Source organism: Tachypleus tridentatus, chromosome 10 (genome assembly GCF_004210375.1).
Source record: "Tachypleus tridentatus isolate NWPU-2018 chromosome 10, ASM421037v1, whole genome shotgun sequence".
NCBI lineage: Eukaryota > Metazoa > Arthropoda > Merostomata > Xiphosura > Limulidae > Tachypleus > Tachypleus tridentatus.
In genome coordinates, this window is record NC_134834.1 from 182,142,589 (window position 1) to 182,162,581 (window position 19,993).

General features: G+C 33.8%; 1 protein-coding gene across 1 annotated transcript in view; it reads right to left on the reverse strand.

Annotated features, from left to right (window-relative positions):
- LOC143231071 (gamma-aminobutyric acid type B receptor subunit 2-like) overlaps positions 1–19,993 on the reverse strand; it is a 116,687-nt gene that overhangs the window by 34,418 nt on the left and 62,276 nt on the right. Inside the window, exons 4-8 of the mRNA XM_076465605.1 lie at positions 18,687–18,791; positions 9,199–9,264; positions 8,462–8,650; positions 4,418–4,630; positions 3,628–3,688 (exon numbers count right to left, since the gene is read on the reverse strand). Of these exons, the coding sequence (XP_076321720.1) occupies positions 3,628–3,688; positions 4,418–4,630; positions 8,462–8,650; positions 9,199–9,264; positions 18,687–18,791 (634 nt within the window). The remainder of the gene's footprint in view (positions 1–3,627; positions 3,689–4,417; positions 4,631–8,461; positions 8,651–9,198; positions 9,265–18,686; positions 18,792–19,993) is intronic.

Below are 19,993 nucleotides of genomic sequence, written 5' to 3' on the forward strand. Positions count from 1 at the left end.
GGAACCGAGCACCGGATTTTAGTATTGTAAATCCCTAAATTTACCGTTGACCCACAGGTGGTCTTTCAAGAAGGAACATTTAGTATAGCGAAGGACAGTCTCTTTTCTTGTCGCGTTTGGTAAATGATCTTTAATTACGGCTACTTAAATTTTTGGAAAGTTATTTTCGAATGTGTTTCTGTTGTCGTGTCCTCGTTTGTAAAACTTTCTTTGCAATATGATGATTTGGAAACATTCCTTCAGAGATGGGTAAATGTTTACATATGTCTGTCAAAGTTTCCTTTCAAAGTATTCTTTGTTCATGCACCTCAGAAACGTTTTTCCTGATATAAATATGAAGGAGAGTATGCTAATACCAGTTCTGGTTTAATGTGAATTATTTGTCTTTATCGGCCACAAGTTACCGGCACCAGGTATTCTTTTGTTTGTACATAACAAAACATCTGTTGGTGCTGTCACACACACATTTTAACTTGTTATTTCAACAGTTCGCAGTTTAAATTTAACATATCAAATATTTAAAGAGAGTTATATAAACAAAATAATTATGATATTTGGTACTTCTCAAAACTAATAAGTGAAAGACATACCTATCAAATAATAAGTTTCTCCACTGATTGTCGTAAAGACAACAAAATTCCTCACTACTTCCTATCTTTTAATAGATAGTTTTGAATCTGATATATTTTACTGTGTCAAGTACTGAATAAAACAGTTATTTAAGCCTTTGTGTTAGTTTTAATTTTGGAGAAACGATTAATCGTTATATATATATATATAAAATCGTAACAAAAGCTTCACAGTGTATGGTGACGAAAGACAATAGGCAAATTCTTATATTGACAGTTTTATTTAGTTTTCAAGTAAAACCAAGTAATATTATATCTTCTAGTTGCGTTGAAAAGATTAAACAAGGAAATGTCAGATGTATTATGGAAAAAGGAACATTAGCATTATTTTTAACAGAACTTTTGTGGCTGTATACCTTAGGTTTTCCAGCTGTTTGCTGTTTTGTTGTATGAGTATTATTGCTTTTAAAAGAACTGTAACATATCTTTAGAGGCGTAAGTCTACTTTTGGCGACAGTGTACTGTTGAATGGTGGGGATTTTACCGTGAAACAGATATGTCGCTGGTGACGCCACAATTCTCATATATAATGTCATTGTCTAGTCATATAGAAATTGTTTACATAATGGGTAGTTAACTAACTCTCTGCACATGATGTCGAGAGCCGGATATGGTGGAAATTAAAATCTTCAAATTAGAATATCCGTCCTTGTTTGTTTGTTTTGGAATTTCGCACAAAGCTACTCGAGAGCTATCTGTGCTAGCCGTCCCTAATTTAGCAGTGTGAGACTAGAGGGAAGGAAGCTAGTCATCACCACCCACCGCCCACTCTTGGGCTACTCTTTTACCAACGAATAGTGGGATTGACCGTACATTATAACGCCACCACGGCTGAAAGGGCGAGCATGTTTAGCGCGACCGGGATGCGAACCCGCGACCCTCAGATTACGAGTCGCACGCTTTAACACGCTTGGCCATGCCGGGCCAGCTGTCCGTCCTTAAACACGACTTTTGAAACGAAAACAAGTGTTTAGTTATTTATTTTATTTTGCATTTTAAAATATTGATACGGAACAAGAGTGACATTGTGAATACCAGTAAAATTTGTTTGCTTGTTTTTGAATTTCGCGCAAAGCTGCACGAGGGCTATCTGCGCTGGCAGTCTCTAATTTAGTAGTGTAAGATTAGAGGGAAGACAACTAGTCATCACCACCCACCACCAACTCTTGAGCTACTCTTTTACCAACAAGTAGTTGGATTGACCGCATAAAAAAAAAAGCGCCCTCAAGGCTGAAAGAACGAGCGTCTTGGATGTGACGAGGATTCCAACCCGCGACCTTCAGATTAAGATTCGAGCGCCCTAATCATCTGGCTATGCAGTAAAGTAGTGCAGAACTAAGAAAACAAATGGAATTGCACTAAAGGAAAAAAATCTTTCGATGGCATGTCTCACGTGCATAGGTAGACGACAGTAGATTGCTTTGTTCTGAAGCTAGTTTGACTGATGACGTCTTGTCGAGGAACAGAACTACACATCCTAGTTACTTGCCCATATTTCCCAAGATTCATTGCAATCCATTCAGAAGCTCTAGGAATCTGTCTGCGTTACAAATTTGGATGTGTCTTAAGCCAAATGATCTTTAACGATCTTGAACAGACGGACAAAATTTAAAATATGTAATACTTGAATAATCACACTTTCAACTATAGTAGAAAAAAAGTACTGGTTTAGACACAATACGTGTTTAATGTTTTATTTGTAATTTGTTATGGTTTGTTTGGTATTAAGCACAAAGCTACACACTGGACTATCTGTGCTCTGCCCACCACGGGTATCAGAACCCGGTTTTTAGGCGGTGTGAGTCCGCAGACATACTGCTGTGCCACTGGGGGATTCTCATGGAAAGAAGATCAAATAATGAGGTTTGTGTGCCAGACGTGGATTTTTCATCATGCTTGGATTTGGACTAGTAATTCGAGAATTCATGGCTCATATCCGTTTGCCTAAAAAAAACTTGCACTTCACGCTATAGATTTCTGAATGCGTTATAAGAGTGATGATCAAATCCTCATATTCATCAGTAAAGAGTTGGTGGAGAATTATATTGACTGTTTGCTTTCCTTTCAGTTGAAAATTAGGGGCGTCTATGCACAGAAAGTCCTTTGTGTAGCCTTGTGTAAAACATTTCAAACAAACAACTTACAGTAGTTTGAAGGATTGGAAAAAAAAAGTTAAACATTTATCTCTCTTAAGACGCAAAATAAAATTGGAAAGAACAGTAATCATGATAAAAATTCATTTAATGAAAAAAACCGATCTGAAATTACTAAATCACCAAGATAGTAGAAATAACCGTATTATTATAATAATGTTAAGATTATTTGAACATATGGAAATCTCGAGTATTGACAAGTGTCAAAAGTATGTTCCGAAAGCTGAGACATAAAGTCAGGCAGAACTATTGACATTTTTGTGTCTGCAGTCGTCAAACGTTTGACACTCGACTTAAAAATGAACATACATAGAAAAGGCTTAATCAACGCCTAAAAACACAAAAGTTTGTGACTTGTAATTATACGGTTTTACAAAGAACCACAACTACTAAGATAAAAGTATTGATTCTTCACTATACATAAAAACATGGGTATAGCATTGTTATATTGATATCAGCTAATAAGATCAGCGAAAACAGGTGAAGATCTGTTTACACATAAATATTTTTGCACGATCGTATCGAACGAGAATGTGTACCAACCAGCCTCTAATACCATTACAACGTGTTACTCTAATACCATTACAACGTGTTACTCTAATACCATTACAACGTGTTACTCTAATACCATTACAACGTGTTAATCTAATACCATTACAACGTGTTACTCTAATACCATTACAACGTGTTAATCTAATACCATTACAACGTGTTACTCTAATACCATTACAACGTGTTACTCTAATACCATTACAACGTGTTACTATTTTTAACTTAACTATTTTTGATATATTTATTACAGACTTTTATATTTAATTAGCATAATTACTCGTATAAAAATATACCTTGAATTTGAAAAAAGGCTGTCACACCAACTCTGTCAGATCCTTTAAAGGAAATTGGACCCTGAAATTAAAGAATGTTTATTTAGGGAATATAAATTCGTTATAATGTTGAGTTAACAAGTTTCATAGGTACTGTTATGTCCTTTAACTGAAACCGATTTAACTTGCTGATATACCCAAATATATGGTGGTTGAACTTACTGAAACAGATTTAACTTGCTGATATACCCAAATATATGGTGGTTGAACTTACTGAAACAGATTTAACTTGCTGATATACCCAAATATATGGTGGTTGAACTTACTGAAACAGATTTAACTTGCTGATATACCCAAATATATGGTGGTTGAACTTAATGAAACAGATTTAACTTGCTGATATACCCAAATATATGGTGGTTGAATTTAATGAAACAGATTTAACTTGCTGATATACCCAAATATATGGTGGTTGAACTTACTGAAACAGATTTAACTTGCTGATATACCCAAATATATGGTGGTTGAACTTAATGAAACAGATTTAACTTGCTGATATACCCAAATATATGGTGGTTAAACTTAATGAAACAGATTTAACTTTTCTACTTCAACATATCGAAACACCATAAATATAGTACTTATATTCACCGTAACACCATAAATGTGGTATATATACTCACCAAAACACCATAAATGTGGTACTTATACTCACCGACACACCATAAATGTGGTACTTATACTCACCAAAACACCATAAATGTGGTACTTATACTCACCAAAACACCATAAATGTGGTACTTATACTCACCGACACACCCATAAATTTGGTACTTAGAATATTGTAAGAGAACTTCCGTGTAAATTTTGGGTCCGTCAAAGTAAAATTTCTTAGGGTACTTTTCGTGTCTTCTAGGCCTTGCAGTGCTAATGCTATTGTCCATACAGCATCGTACGCCTGAGTGACGAAACCTGAAGTAAAATGACCTCCCTCTTCAAGCATGTTGATGAATCCCTGTGTTGTCTGTGATAAAATGTACTTAAGTCAATTAAGTAGTCTAAGGTGACCAAAAACCTTTTTATTTTCTACCTCAAGAAAACTTTTTCGTTGAAATACCGTCTACAAAACAACAACAAACAACATCATCGATGTCTAATACAGACCACATGTGACAACTGTCGCTGGAGTGTTAAAGTAAAACAAACAATAATAAAGTGAGTGATTCGACCGATAGAGTAAGTTATGTAATATATCATTATAATAAAGGGAGCTTTACATAATAATATAAAAGAGTTAAGAAAATAAGAAACATTTCGTATGTTAGATTTCCAGCAAAGTTTATACTCGCAGGTTATCTGCGTTACGCGTTCATAATTCTGAAGAGACGGATTAGAGGGAAGGTAACTGATAGGCATCACCCACCGCCAACTTTGGAGGACTAGTCTTCCGAAATTAATCAATTGGTTTGTTTGTTTTTTGAATTTCGCCCAAAGCTACACGAGGGCCATCTGCGCTAGCCGTCCCTAATTTAGCAGTGTAAGACTAGAGGGAAGGCAGCTAGTCATCTCCACCCACCGCCAACTCTTGGGTTACTATTTTGCTAATGAATAGTGCGGTATACAGTCACATTATAACGCCCTCACGGCTGAAAGGGCGAACATGTTTGGTGTGACGGGGATTCGAACCCACGACCCTCAGATTAGGAGTTTAGAAAAAATTAAAAGAAGTACAGTAAGGAAGGTACAACTCCATAGATGTTAAGCATATATTTTGATACATTTGTTGAGCAACTATTATAACTAATGTTCGTCGTTCTTGAGGTGATTGCATACTATTCTCTAACTTAGTTTTCAAAGCAAATGCCCCACTCAGAAAACATCTGATTACCATGCCCATGTCCCAGAATTAAAACTTTGTGGGTGAGTTGAATGTTGGGCTATGAGTGGGGATGAACTAAAATCGTAATGGATTAAAGGTGATAAAAGACAACAAATTTCAACGATAACTTTAATGGCTCAAGATGCTAGACTTCCTGGTTCGATTCACGCGGTGGGCACAGCACAAATCACCCATTATGTAGGCTTCCATTAAAATAGTTTGAACAAGAATATAGTAAACACTTTAATATATATGTATATACACACACAAGGAAACAAATATATTTTGCTGTAGAAAGTGCGGAGGGTCACGGGTTCGAATCCCCGTCGCGTCAAACATGCTAGCTTTATCAGCCGTGGGAGCTTTAAAATTTGACGGTCAATCCGACTCATCACTTGCAAAAGAGTTGCCCAAGAGTTGGTGGTGGGTGGTAATGACTAGCTGCCTTCCCTCTAGTCTTACACTGCAAAATTAGGGACGGCTAGCGCAGATAGCCCTCATGTAGCTTTGCACGAAATTAAAAAAACAAACAAACAAAAAATAAACCGTAGAAAATGATTAATAAAAATGAAACAATACAAAGTTGACTTTAAAATATTTAAAACTCTTTATTTATTACTGTTGAGTTAAAAATAAATAAAACCACAAATGCATAAAAGGTATAAAACACCGATTTCTTATTGTTCAGAACACTTTTGAGTTTCCACAATAATGAACATGACCTACTTAACAATATAAAATCTTCCCGCGTTTCTTGACATGAGTTTCAAACTCCCTCTGTATGTCAAACAATGTAACATTAAATGTGGTTTTAAATTTATTAACAAAATAATTTTGATAAAATAATTTCATTTCTTTTCACTAGAATATTAAAATGGAAGTTTTTGGATAAAAAGGTTCTTGTAAAGCATGATATTTTTCTATAATACACTGATTAATGTGTATGTTAATGATTAATGTGTATAATACACTGATTAATGTGTATGTTAATGATAAATGTGTATAATACACTGATTAATGTGTATGTTAATGATTAATGTGTATAATACACTGATTAATGTGTATGTTAATGATTAATGTGTATAATACACTGATTAATGTGTATGTTAATGATAAATGTGTATAATACACTGATTAATGTGTATGTTAATGATTAATGTGTATAATACACTGATTAATGTGTATGTTAATGATTAATGTGTTTGTTAACAGGTAATAGGCTATTATTTAAACTTCTGACATGAGATTTGTGTAAAGTTATTTTCAAACTTAAATGTTATGTTTCTCTGGTACACATTTGCTTACAACAAAAGTACTCCGACATGGCAAGGTGGTTAATGCACTCGACTCGTAATCCGAGGGTCGCGGATTCGAATCCCGGTCACACCAAACATGCTCGCCCATTCAGCAGTGGGGGCGTTATAATATGACGTTGGTGAAAGAGTAGCCCAAGAGTTTACGGTGGGTGGTGATGACTAGCTGCCTTCACTCTAGTCTTACATTGTTACATTAGGGACGGCTAGCGCAGATAGTCCTCGTGAAGCTTTATGCGAAATCCAAAACAAGCCAAACGAATACAACAAAAATAACATACATAAATACGATTAGGTGAATTTCAACTATATTTAGAGTTTATAAAAAAAGTATTTTATTCCAAGTAAGTTAGTTAGTTAGTTATCACCATTAGATTCCATCAAGGAACATGGAGCCGCAATCGCTTGCGGATTCTTGAACAGGTATATTCCAAGTAAGGCCTGTAGTATATTTAGTGTATATAACATAACCTTTTACCACACATATAATAGTCTGGTTTACAGTAGGGAAAAAAAAATTCCTTCCTCATATTTCTTTGCTTTATTTCTCTGATTTAAGATAACATACAAACTTTTAGGCTGTGTTATTAATAATAACATTTGTTTATTTTCAACCTTAATATTTAGAATTGCATCTAAAATTCTTTCCAATTCTTATTGGATGTTATTAATATTAATTTTAACTACAGGGTAATGCGTTTTAATAAAAGGAATAATTTGTTCCTTTATAATTATTATTAGTTTTCTTTTTAATCTTAAATAACATAAAACCTTTCTTTATTACAACTTCTGGATAATAAGAGATCCTCAGGTAAAATATTAATTCTATCGGTTTATGTTTTTGACCTTCAGACTAGAAATAATAGAACAATTATCTGAATTAGTTAGAGATGAATATCTAACTTTGCATATTATAAAACGATCACAAATGTCTATAAACTGATGTGAATTAATAGATTTGTAACACAAATCACTTTGTATAATCCATATATTTAAAAATGATAAATTTAAATTACTTATTTTGAAAGTAAACTTTATGTTAGGGCTCATTTGGTTCAAATTTTCAAAGAAATATTCCATAATCAAAGGATAAGTTTCATAGCAGAAAAACACCATGTAGAAATATTTTATAATTATAGAATATTTTAAAGTCGTTTTTGTATTGTTTCGTTTATATGTATTTCAAGAATAAAAAAATAAAATTATTCACCAACATTGGTGAATCTTGAAACTATAGTGATGTATCTCAGAATTCTGGTATGGGCAATATCATATTTATTGATAAGGAGGGAACAACGTTTCGACCTTCCTTGGCCATCTTCATGTTAAGAAAGAGAGAGTTGATGCAACCTGAAGATGACCTAGGAAGGTCGAAGCGCTGTTTTCTGCTTATCAGGAAAAGTGTTAATACCCATAACAGCCGTACTGAGATACATTTTTATTACAAGTGGGTTTCTCGTCAGTAAGAAACCATAGTGATGTTTGAAAAAGACAAACAAGAAATGTGAAAATAACAACATTTAGCTAATATGATATTCAGTTGAAAATAAAATAGCTAATTTCTCAGGCACAGTAACCAAACATATACACGTATAAAGAGTACATCATTACTTGTGGGTGTATTTATTTATACAGAGAGAGAGAGCTACAATTAATCACAAACCGTGTTTGACAGAGAAGTGGCATTCTCGGGAGTAGCCGCATAACTAGCAATTACAAATGAACCTTCCACAGCAGCAAATAGTTCAGTGTTAGAACACAATGTGTCGCTTGAATTCTTCCACCAGGCATCTTCAGAAGATTCATACAAAATCCATACATAGTATCCACCATAAAGGTTAAGGCGATAGGCCTAGAAATGTTTATTTTAAATTAAAATACGTTTGTAAGATTTAAAGTGTTTCCTTCAAAACGCTTTAAATATTTTAATAGTTTTAACTGTGACGCACATTAATCTGATACCAAAAGTCACCGTAAAGTACGAAACAAACACATCGTTGTAATTATTTCGTTTGTTATTACATGACAGAACCACAGTCAATAATTTTAGTTTCCCATCTGCTCAAAACGTTTCATTAATGTGCTAGAAAACAACATGTTTAATATCTACAATAATAAGAAAATGGTATATACTGGTTTTTGTAGATAAGTATAATTATAAATATCGATACGTATCAAAAAGTTACTTATTGTGTAGTAATTGTTACATTAGCTAAGAATCAGTACAATAAAGAAGAGAGAAGTGTGATTCTATAATATAAAAAAAATGTATTCGACTTCCTGAATGAACTTATTGTCTTTACAACTATGAGAAATATATATTAATTAAAGCCGAACTTTAAAAGCAAAGACTATAACTGTTGTTATGGGCTACATAACAATTAAAATAATGTTTCCTACCTCACAGAATACTTTTTTAGCCAGAGAATTCGAAAAACTCCCAACTATTATTCTTAAGTCTTTTTCCTGTTAAAAAATTGAGTTATTTTACCACTCGTTGAATATATACTTGTGTAATAGCTAAAATAAAAACAAGGTGAACTCCAAACGAGATGAAAAGTTAATTTGTTGAAAGAAAAATACATTTAATATATATATATATATATAAATTCCGCATGACGTGTATGGTGACGTATATATATATTTAACAACTTTGCATATCACATGTCGCGTTAATCTATCTCTACAATCGTGCATTGGACACGTCTTGAATATAATATCTCATATTGTGACTCAGTACCTTTACCCTGTCATTTTCATAAACTTTCGGGTTAATTTTCTGGTAGCAGAACAGGGGAATAACTGAGAGGAGGAAGCGACAAAGCGTGAAATTCTTACAAGTTTTACGCAGCACAGGTTAACTCAATTTTCCTGCTTTCTGAAGCTCGTAGAATCGCTTCCATAATTAGCTTCGGATTTCGAAGACACATGCCAAACCTCTGATCTTCGCGAGGAATCAGGTTAACCGGTGTTTGAAGCTGCGACGTTGCCGAAGTCATGAGTAGGTTGCTGAAGTCGATAGAGCATGCAAGTACAAGGTTAGGGGTATGAGGAACAACACTGATCGTTATCAGTGTTTATAATACATTATTATTTGGTTCAAGTGTCGTTTGTGATTTATAGGTTGTTTTTTCTTCTATTAAAGACTAGCCAGATATCTATAATGTTTTTAACACGGTTCTTCTGAGGATACATGGGAGTTATTTGTATTGTTTACGTTCCCATAACGTAGTTAAAATAGCTATTAAGTTTTTGTTTCATTTTTCATTTTCGCAATCCACAAAAATCACTGATCCATATCGTAAAGAGTCAGACCGTAATCCAGAAAGCTCTAAATGTTGTTAGTCGATGTTTAAAGTACACAGAAAATATAGGTTCTGTTTGGAGGATAATACATGGAATTAATAATAGAAAATATAGGTTCTGTTTGGAGGATAATACATGGAATTAATAATAGAAAATATAGGTTCTGTTTGGAGGATAATACATGGAATTAATAATAGAAAATATAGGTTCTGTCTGGAGGATAATACATGGAATTAATAACAGAAAATATAGGTTTTGTTTGAAGGATAATCCATGGAATCCGTAACAGAAAATATAGGTTCTGTTTGGAGGATAATCCATGGAATCCGTAACAGAAAATATAGGTTCTGTTCGGAGGATAATACATGGAATTAATAATAGAAAATATAGGTTCTGTTTGGAGGATAATACATGGAATTAATAATAGAAAATATAGGTTCCGTCTGTAGGATAATACATGGAATCCGTAACAGAAAATATAGGTTCTGTTTGGAGGATAATACATGGAATCCGTAACAGAAAATATGGGTTTTGTTTGAAGGATAATCCATGGAATCCGTAACAGAAAATATAGGTTCTGTTCGGAGGATAATACATGGAATTAATAATAGAAAATATAGGTTCCGTTTGTAGGATAATACATGGAATCCGTAACAGAAAATATGGGTTTTGTTTGAAGGATAATCCATGGAATCCGTAACGGAAAATATAGGTTCTGTTCGGAGGATAATCCATGGAATCCGTAACAGAAAATATAGGTTCTGTTCGGAGGATAATACATGGAATCAATAATAGAAAATATAGGTTCCGTTTGTAGGATAATCCATGGAATCCGTAACAGAAAATATAGGTTCTGTTTGGAGGATAATACATGGAATTAATAATAGAAAATATAGGTTCTGTTTGGAGGATAATACATGGAATCAATAATAGAAAATATAGGTTTTGTTTGTAGGATAATACATGGAATCCGTAACAGAAAATATGGGTTTTGTTTGAAGGATAATCCATGGAATCCGTAACGGAAAATATAGGTTCTGTTCGGAGGATAATCCATGGAATCCGTAACAGAAAATATGGGTTTTGTTTGAAGGATAATCCATGGAATCCGTAACAAAAAATATAGGTTCTGTTTGGAGGATAATACATGGTATCCGTAACAAAAAATATAGGTTCTGTTTGGAGGATAATACATAGAATCCGTAACAGAAAATATAGGTTCTGTTTGGAGGATAATACATGGAATCCGTAACAAAAAATATAGGTTCTGTTTGGAGGATAATACATGGAATCCGTAACAAAAAATATAGGTTCTGTTTGGAGGATAATACATAGAATCCGTAACAGAAAATATAGGTTCTGTTTGGAGGATAATACATGGAATCCGTAACAAAAAATATAGGTTCTGTTTGGAAGATAATACATAGAATCCGTAACAGAAAATATAGGTTCTGTTTGGAGGATAATACATAGAATCCGTAACAGAAAATATAGGTTCTGTTTGGAGGATAATACATGGAATCCGTAACAGAAAATATAGGTTCTGTTTGGAGGATAATACATAGAATCCGTAACAGAAAATATAGGTTCTGTTTGGAGGATAATACATAGAATCCGTATACTGTTTGGAGGATAATACATGGTATCCGTAACAAAAAATATAGGTTCTGTTTGGAAGATAATACATGGAATCCGTAACAGAAAATATAGGTTCTATTTGGAAGATAATACATGAAATCCGTAACAGAAAATATAGGTTCCGTTTGAAGGATAATCCATGGAAATCCTAACACATTTCTGCACTGAAAGGAATTTTAAGCTGTGAAACGTTTTGAATGTATTACTATTGCACAATAGATTAGGTTGTATTTTGTTCACATCAATCGCTCGATACATTTTGCACAATTAAAAAAAAAAAAACCGCAAAGCGAACAACACGAAAAATACACAAGACACGAACTTAAGAGAGAAGTAATTGTAGTTGGGGGAAAATATTAATCTAACAACAGGGGATCTATAATAGCACGTCAACTGTGAAATAACGCATTGAGAGCTCACACGTTACATTTGCATCAATTCTAATAAGGAGGATGTTACGTTTTCACAGCACTTTAGTGGAAGTAACGAGTTATGTCAAAATAGTCTTTTATGTAAATGTGCAGTATTGTAATACACGTGAAGATTAGCTTTTCGCAGGTCCGTTTATAGAATTATAATTCACCATGTTATACAAGCATAAATTAGGATATTTATAGATGAAAAGCTTTTCATCTGGTCTTAAACAATAAAAGGCATTCCTATAAGAAACAATCACCCATTTAAAATGAATTATATTTTGTTACTTTGTTATGTTAATATAAAACAAGGAAGGTATTAGAATGTTAACCAGAAATAAATTTTCTAAATTCAGCCGAATTTTTAAAACTTACAAACACACAAAACGTATATTATGAGCCTTTGATCTCAAAGTTAAACATAAGACTTCACACATTTTTGTACTTTTAAAGACAAGAACAATCGAACAAAAACATTCTAGTCATTAATACTAGGGACAGTAAATTTTTGTTGTTGTTGGGTTTTGGCTAAGCACAAAGCTACGAAATGAGTTATCTGTGTTACGCCTAACAGGAGTATTGAAACCCAGTTTTTAAGGGTGAGAGCCCTCACACTTAACTCTGAACTACTGTGTGTGGGGTGGTGGAAGGGGATTTTTTTTGTTTGTTTGTTTGGGAATTTCGCACAAAGCTACTCGAGGGCTATCTGTGCTAGCCGTCCCTAATTTAACAGTGTAAGACTAGAGGGAAGGCAGCTAGGTGGAAGGGAAAATGCATAGCTTAAAAACGTTATAAGATCTTAACTTTTGTATATTTGGTGATTTTTTTTTCTCATATAGACAGTTTGATAAATTTTAATGTGTAAAAGAAAAAAGTGAAAATATCGCGAGAAATTACGCAGGATGTGGACGTAAGAGATATGTAATTGGAGTGGATGAAAATGTTAATGTATTACAACTATAAATATAATAATTGCGAATGTAAATGACTCCTAATTATGAAATTACGTGATATTATATTTGTAATAAAATGATAATTTGACAATTATGCAGAGGGCGCTGTAATATCGGTTTTATTGCAATGGATTTGCCCAACAGTAACATTAAAAAAACATCACTTTTATATTTAAAACTTCCAGTTTTAATACAATTGTTATTCTACTTTATTTCACCAAGTAAAGTTTCTTTTTGTTGTTGGATCGGGTTTCGAAGAGTGGTGGATCTTTTTGCAAGGCGCGATAAGTAATAACTGAACTTTTTATAAATAATTACACTTCTTTTGTTCTGCTAAGTGTATCAAACTCATAAAGTTGGTAATAAAACTCCTGGAGTTTCTTTTCGTTTTTCTAATACTGGGTCCACTCACACCAAATGTGATTGAAATTTCTAAAAAAAAACGGATATCGTTCGTAATGATCAGCAGCGAGAAAGGAGCTCACAAATTTTCAATGACAATTGGCTAAGAATACGTTACGTCATAAATATACAGAGTTTTGGAAAAAAAGAAAAGAAAAATAGTGTTAAAGTCGGGATATAACTTTCGTAAATTTGGCATGAGAAAGAGTTTGTTTGTTTTGGAATTTCGCACAAAGGTACTCGAGGGCTATCTGCGCTAGCCGTCCCTTATTTAGCAGTGTAAGGCCAGAGGGAAGGCAGTTAGTCATCACCACCCACCGCCAACTCTTGGGCTACTCTTTTACCAACGAATAGTGGGATTGACCGTCACATTATAACGCCCCCACGGCTGGGAGGGCGAGCATTTTTGGCGCGACCGGGATGCGAACCCGCGACCCTCAGATTACAAGTCGCACGCCTTAACACCCTTGGCCATGCCGGGCCATATGAGAAAGAGAGTGTAAAAATGTGCAATGAATAACTTTACAGAGAAAAAGTCAAAGTTAAAAGAACTATCCAAGTATTAACATTTATTTATATGTGAGAAGATGTTTGATTTTACTCTTACAGTCATATAAAACACAAGTTATTTATCATTAGGTCCCGGTAGGGCCAAGTGGTTAAGGCACTCGACTCGTAGTCCGAGGTATGACGGGTTCGAATCCCTGTCATACCAAACATGCTCGCCTTCTCAGCCGTGGGAGCGTTATAAGGTGAGAGTCAATCCCACTATTTGTTGGTAAAAGAGTAGCCCAAGAGTTGGCGGTGGGTGGTGATGACTAGCTGCCTTCCTTCTAGTCTTACACTGTTAAATTAGGGACGGCTAGCGCAGATAGCTCTCGTGTAGCTTTGCGCAAATTTCAAACAAACAAACAAAAACATTTTATCATTAGACATCATTTCGCGAGGTAAGGATTTTTTTAACTATCAGGCTTATAATGATATAAAGTTTATGAGATAAACTTGTGATATTTATCTTAAGTGATAAGAGCTCAGAGACACTATGTTAAACACTGTGTGTTACGAAGTGATTTGTTAACTTCGTCCTATAAAAAAACAACGGCAGTATAATGCACTTAAATAAATTGAAAATATGGTTTTAAAATGAATGCAATACGTCGGTAAGTGACACGTTCTATGTCCAGGCTTGTCCATCGAAAAACCTCTAAAAGGAAAGGTCATATATATGAACTTAGATCAATAAATCTGTCATGGTGAGCCTGGAGATAGGGAAAAAGCACCTTAAATCATTACGTCTGTATATTGTTCTTTTTATTTCTCGAGGTGAATATCCAACCAAGACACAATATGAGAGACGAAATACTGTGCGGGAGATTTTCGCGGGGTGTCTTGGAACTATATTTTGGAAAAATACTTTATAACGCTTAAGATCGAAGAAGCGTGAGGTAGCTTGAAACTGAATAGAAGTGGATATCTAAAGACTGAAGATGCCCGAACTAATGTGGAATTGTTTTTCGTTTCTTTTGTGTGAATTTCTTGTTGTTCTGTTTCCCGGAGGGTTGTAGTTGATGGCATGTCAAAGGACATCCACATTACCGGTTACTTACTCGGATACCAAAACTGAACAACACAGAAAAATGTAAGATTATACCACATGCATTGTTATTAGCACTACTTTTCCTTTCTCTTTTGTATAACTCTGTATTGTTGTATCTCGTGAAATAAGACGTGTACTCTAAAACAAACAAACAAACAAACAGCAATACTGTGTTAAAACTACACGATTTGAGATCAGTGGAACTTGTTTGAACGGCTACCAAAATGTTAGGTTAAAACATCACTATCTTTGTGGGCTGTCAAAACATGGAACACAACTATGTACACTTATATACAGTTTGTGTGTTTAATTTTATACAATACAGACATAGAGTGAAAATATGGCTTCACAGCACAACCATGTATCTAAATAAAGATAGGTTTAAATTGAAAACTACACGTCATTTGTATCGTTAGAAAACAATGCTTGCATTTGTGGCGCTACAACAACCATATTATAATTCACCTTTATGCGTGGGGAACACAGTTTGTTTTGTTACGAAATATGGTGATATTAACCTGTAACACTGTTTCTTCAGTTTAGCTTTCAACATGAGTATAAAGTTAAAAGATAAAAAACTGTACATTTAAATTAATTAAGTACATGAAAATCCCACCTTGTAACTTTGTAAACCCTAGATAAATATAGTGTGTGTATTATGAAATATTACTGTTCTGCGAAATAAATAGCTAATATAGGCCTAATATAATAGGAAACTGTGCAGTGTAATGTATTTTAATGGAAGTTCTAATCTCTAATTAAACTAAAATACTCCTTAATTAATCTATTAAGAAAATATTCTTGACAATAAATTTGTTAAAACAACCAGTTAATGTACATATATTAGAAATTGAACGTCTTATGTGATTTAATTATTTTTTCTTCCGGTGAATCTCCCAGGTAAGCAAAATTATCTAAGATCAGACAAATGAAATGTCTATTTTTAATTTAACAATCTTTCATTTCTATTCGATTTCTAACCATAAACAAACTTATAAAAAAAACCCATAAAAAACAACTGACATTTAAGTAATTCCTAAAAGCAGAACACGTCATAATTTCTTTATAATAATGAAGATTTTGTTAGTAGACATTGGAGAGAAAACGCTGAATGGTTTTGAATCTGGCAAACATTTTTTTTCATTCTAAAACGTACTCACAGTAGGGAAACAAATTGGAGAAAGAAAAAAATATTAGAACAAAATTCCAACTTAAACATTTTAACGTCGGTATAATACTATTAAAATTGTTCATACTCGTAGAAATAAGATAGAAAATACATGCGCTTTCTCGTAATGCCATTAAAATTTTCCTAAGCTACAAAGTGCATGTTATGATGTGTCCCCGCTTCCTAGTTTAAATTGTTTCAGTAGCAGTTTTTTTTTAGATAAAACAAATAAGTTTTTACGTTTCTTAAGCCTCACTTGTTTTTTCCCCCGTTTTTTAACATAACAATAAGAATGACTTAGAAGTGGTTTTGTTGTCAGTAATCCATAATACGTGCATTATTGTATAGGTTCAAAGTTTCCTATGAACTACACCTACATGAATTAACGATTTTTCGAGTTCTGTGTTCAAATCGGTGGAACTATCATCTATTTTTAAATTCTAAGGAACTGTAGTCCATAAAAAATTTGGATTCAGTATATAACACTTTTACGAAAAGCAACTATATTATTAATGTGTATTTATCCTCCTAATATGAGAAAGCATACATTTAAAAGGTGTGCACATGCGTATACCAGTCTCAATGTTTACAAATGAAGAGTTTCGCGAGCTTTGGATTTTTAATAGCGCTCACGTCGCCTAAATCCGCCCCCACCAGTGGCTCAGCGGTATGTCTGCAGACTGACAACGCTAAAAACCGGGTTTCGATACCCGTTGTGGGCAGAGCACAGATAGCCCATTGTGCAGCTTTGTGCTAAAATCAAAACATCGCATAAATCCTGAGGTTCCGGTAACACGTTTGTGCTTGTTTTATTTATTTATTTTTATTAATCTATTATTGTCAGCAGAAAAAAAAACACACATTTGAAACTGAAAAACAAACTATAACACAGAGCAAAAACAATATATTCATGATTTAAAGTGAACGACATAAACTATTTTATTCTTTGGACAGTATCGCAAAATACCACGAGTAAAACTGCATAAACGATACAAATTAAAATTCGATTTTGTTTTTCTGGTGTCTTGGATTTTTTTTTCTCTATAGATAAAAGAACCGGAAGATGGCGTGCGCAGGCATGCTGAATGCTGTATTCAATTTATCATCCTATTTCATTTTATTGATTTCTAATCAATGAAATGTCGTCTGCTAAATAGAGAACGAAATGTTTTGTAAAGGTTAGGATGAATACTCCGTAAATACGATAAGAGTTTCCAAATATGCTTAAAGTTGTATATCTATCAGTTGAGAAATGAAACGAACTTTCTTTTTAGCATATTCGTCAGAATGCTATTCACTGTTTATTTGGATAATTTTGTTAGTAAATGGAAACGATTTGTCTGCACCTCTAGGGCTACGTTATATATGCGTTGTATTAAATAATTTGTTGTACGAAATAATACTATGTAACACAAATTTTGTTCCTGAATAGTATGTGTTATTCCTTAATTGCTTGTGTTGTAAAGGTACAGAAAATGACCATTATTCCATTCAAACTTTGATTTTGTCACTTGGATAATGAAATTTAGAAATTAACCTATTTTCTATGTAAAACGGACAAATTGGGTGCATTTTCATTTACATAAGGTCTGAATAAAACAACATATGAATCAAGATTTACATGTATTTATACTAAAGTTATACAAAATGAACAAAAATGTTTAGAAGTGAGTAGATTTTTATCGAGATTTGCGACTGTAATGTAAATCACTTTCACGTATCAGCCTCCAAATATAGTCTTACATCATGTTTTCGTTATACGCTCTCAGGTCACAAAAACAAAGTTTGAAGAGAAAAATAGGTCTTTTCCATATACTTTAGGCATTCGCAATTGCGAAATAACACTTTCTGCCCGGGAACAAGAAAAAGTAAACATTTTGTTACATAATGTAATTTGTCTTAGGTAATGGTGTTGACATGAAAAGTTAGTACATACTGTATTTGGTTTTAACCGACAAATATGAAATATCCAAACAGAAGCAGATAAAAAAAAACGTGTTCTGTTTGAATCGAGTTGATCTTGTATTTGAGGCCTAAATCAAGTTTGTAGAAAAAGAATGGAATAAAACAACCCAAATATATATATATAATAAATTTTAACATTGATTAAGTTCTGTAACCTTAAGATCATTTTGAAAAATTCCATAAACGTTCACAAAGGTTACATTTTCAGAAGTAATTCAAATACAGTACGGGACAAAAGTTATACGGTTGGTAGAAACAAAAAAAAATTGTTTAATAACTGTTTATTACAGTGAGATAAGTTAGAAATTAAACCATGTTATAAATGAAACAGCTATGTCGTCACTTGTGATACACATACAGTACAAATGGTTTTGGTCCTCTACCTTAGGATATAATTCACTGGAATAAAAGTAACCAGATAAACAGAGACAAACAAGTTTTACCTTCAACATTAAAAGGCTGTCCCTGTAATCCAAAATCGTTATGCTTTCCGTGAATGTCAAGGTGATATTAGCCTGCTCCAAGTCTGTCACCAGCTCGTTCAGTGCCTGTGGGGAAACGTGGAGAAACTTTTATGTATAAAAATTTTAGCGAAATGACAAGAAAACATTTGTGCTTCAAGTAACTCTTTTACTTATAACTGTTCCTAATCCGATCATAGAGTTATTAGTTATAAAGACAGGCACTGTATTAAACTGTTAGAACTTAAAAACAAAAGTGAAAGTATTGAAATATACGGCCGCCATCTTAAAGGAGTTAATCTATGAATGTATAATGAACTAAATGCAACCAAGGAAGCAGATTGAGCCACAACAGATCCGAGAATCTGACAATGAGGAGCTTTCAATATGACAAGAACTTCACGTATTTCATTTCTTTTGTTATTGCAAATCAGTTACAACTTCTTGTTGTAATTCCATGAAAATCTTCAATATAGGTTTAACGATGATGACTTCTACTATTGAGTGGAAAGGTTTGCGGGAGGTGCCTAAAAATTAGGCAAAATATATACCTGAGATTATATCTTCTTTTCACCTCTAGCGTAAAATCTGTAAAGGACTGACTCAAAAAATACTATGGAGAAAAGGAAACATCGCTTGAGAAAACCGATTTCTCATTATATATATATTAAGCCTTCTCGCTTTAAAAGTTTAACCGTTAAACACCGTAAAAACACAGTAATAAAAATAGTGACACCAAAGGACGTCTTAACAAAAGTTACTGTTTGTTTCTTTCTGAATCTCTAGTAAATTAGCAGTATGCGAAACAATGCTCTTTAGGTTGTTAAGCACAAATTTAAACAGTAAATACAAGTTAACAATGATAACTATTATAAATTAAATGGATAATATGATATCATACCATTTAAAATTAGGGCCCGGCATGGCCAAGTGTGTTAAGGCGTTCGACTCGTAATCCGAGGGTCACGGGTTCGAATCCCGGTCGCACCATACATGCTCGCCCTTTCAGCCGTAGGGGCGTTATAATGTGCTGATCAATCCCACTTTTCGTTGGTAAAAGAGTAGCCCAAGAGTCGCACCATACATGCTCGCCCTTTCAGCCGTAGGGGCGTTATAATGTGCTGATCAATCCCACTTTTCGTTGGTAAAAGAGTAGCCCAAGAGGGTGGGTGATGGTGACCAGCTGCCTTCCCTCTAGTCTTACACTGCTAAATTAGGGACGGCTAGCGCAGATAGCCCTCGTGTAGCTTTGCGCGAAATTCAAAACAAACAAACAAACCATTTAAAAC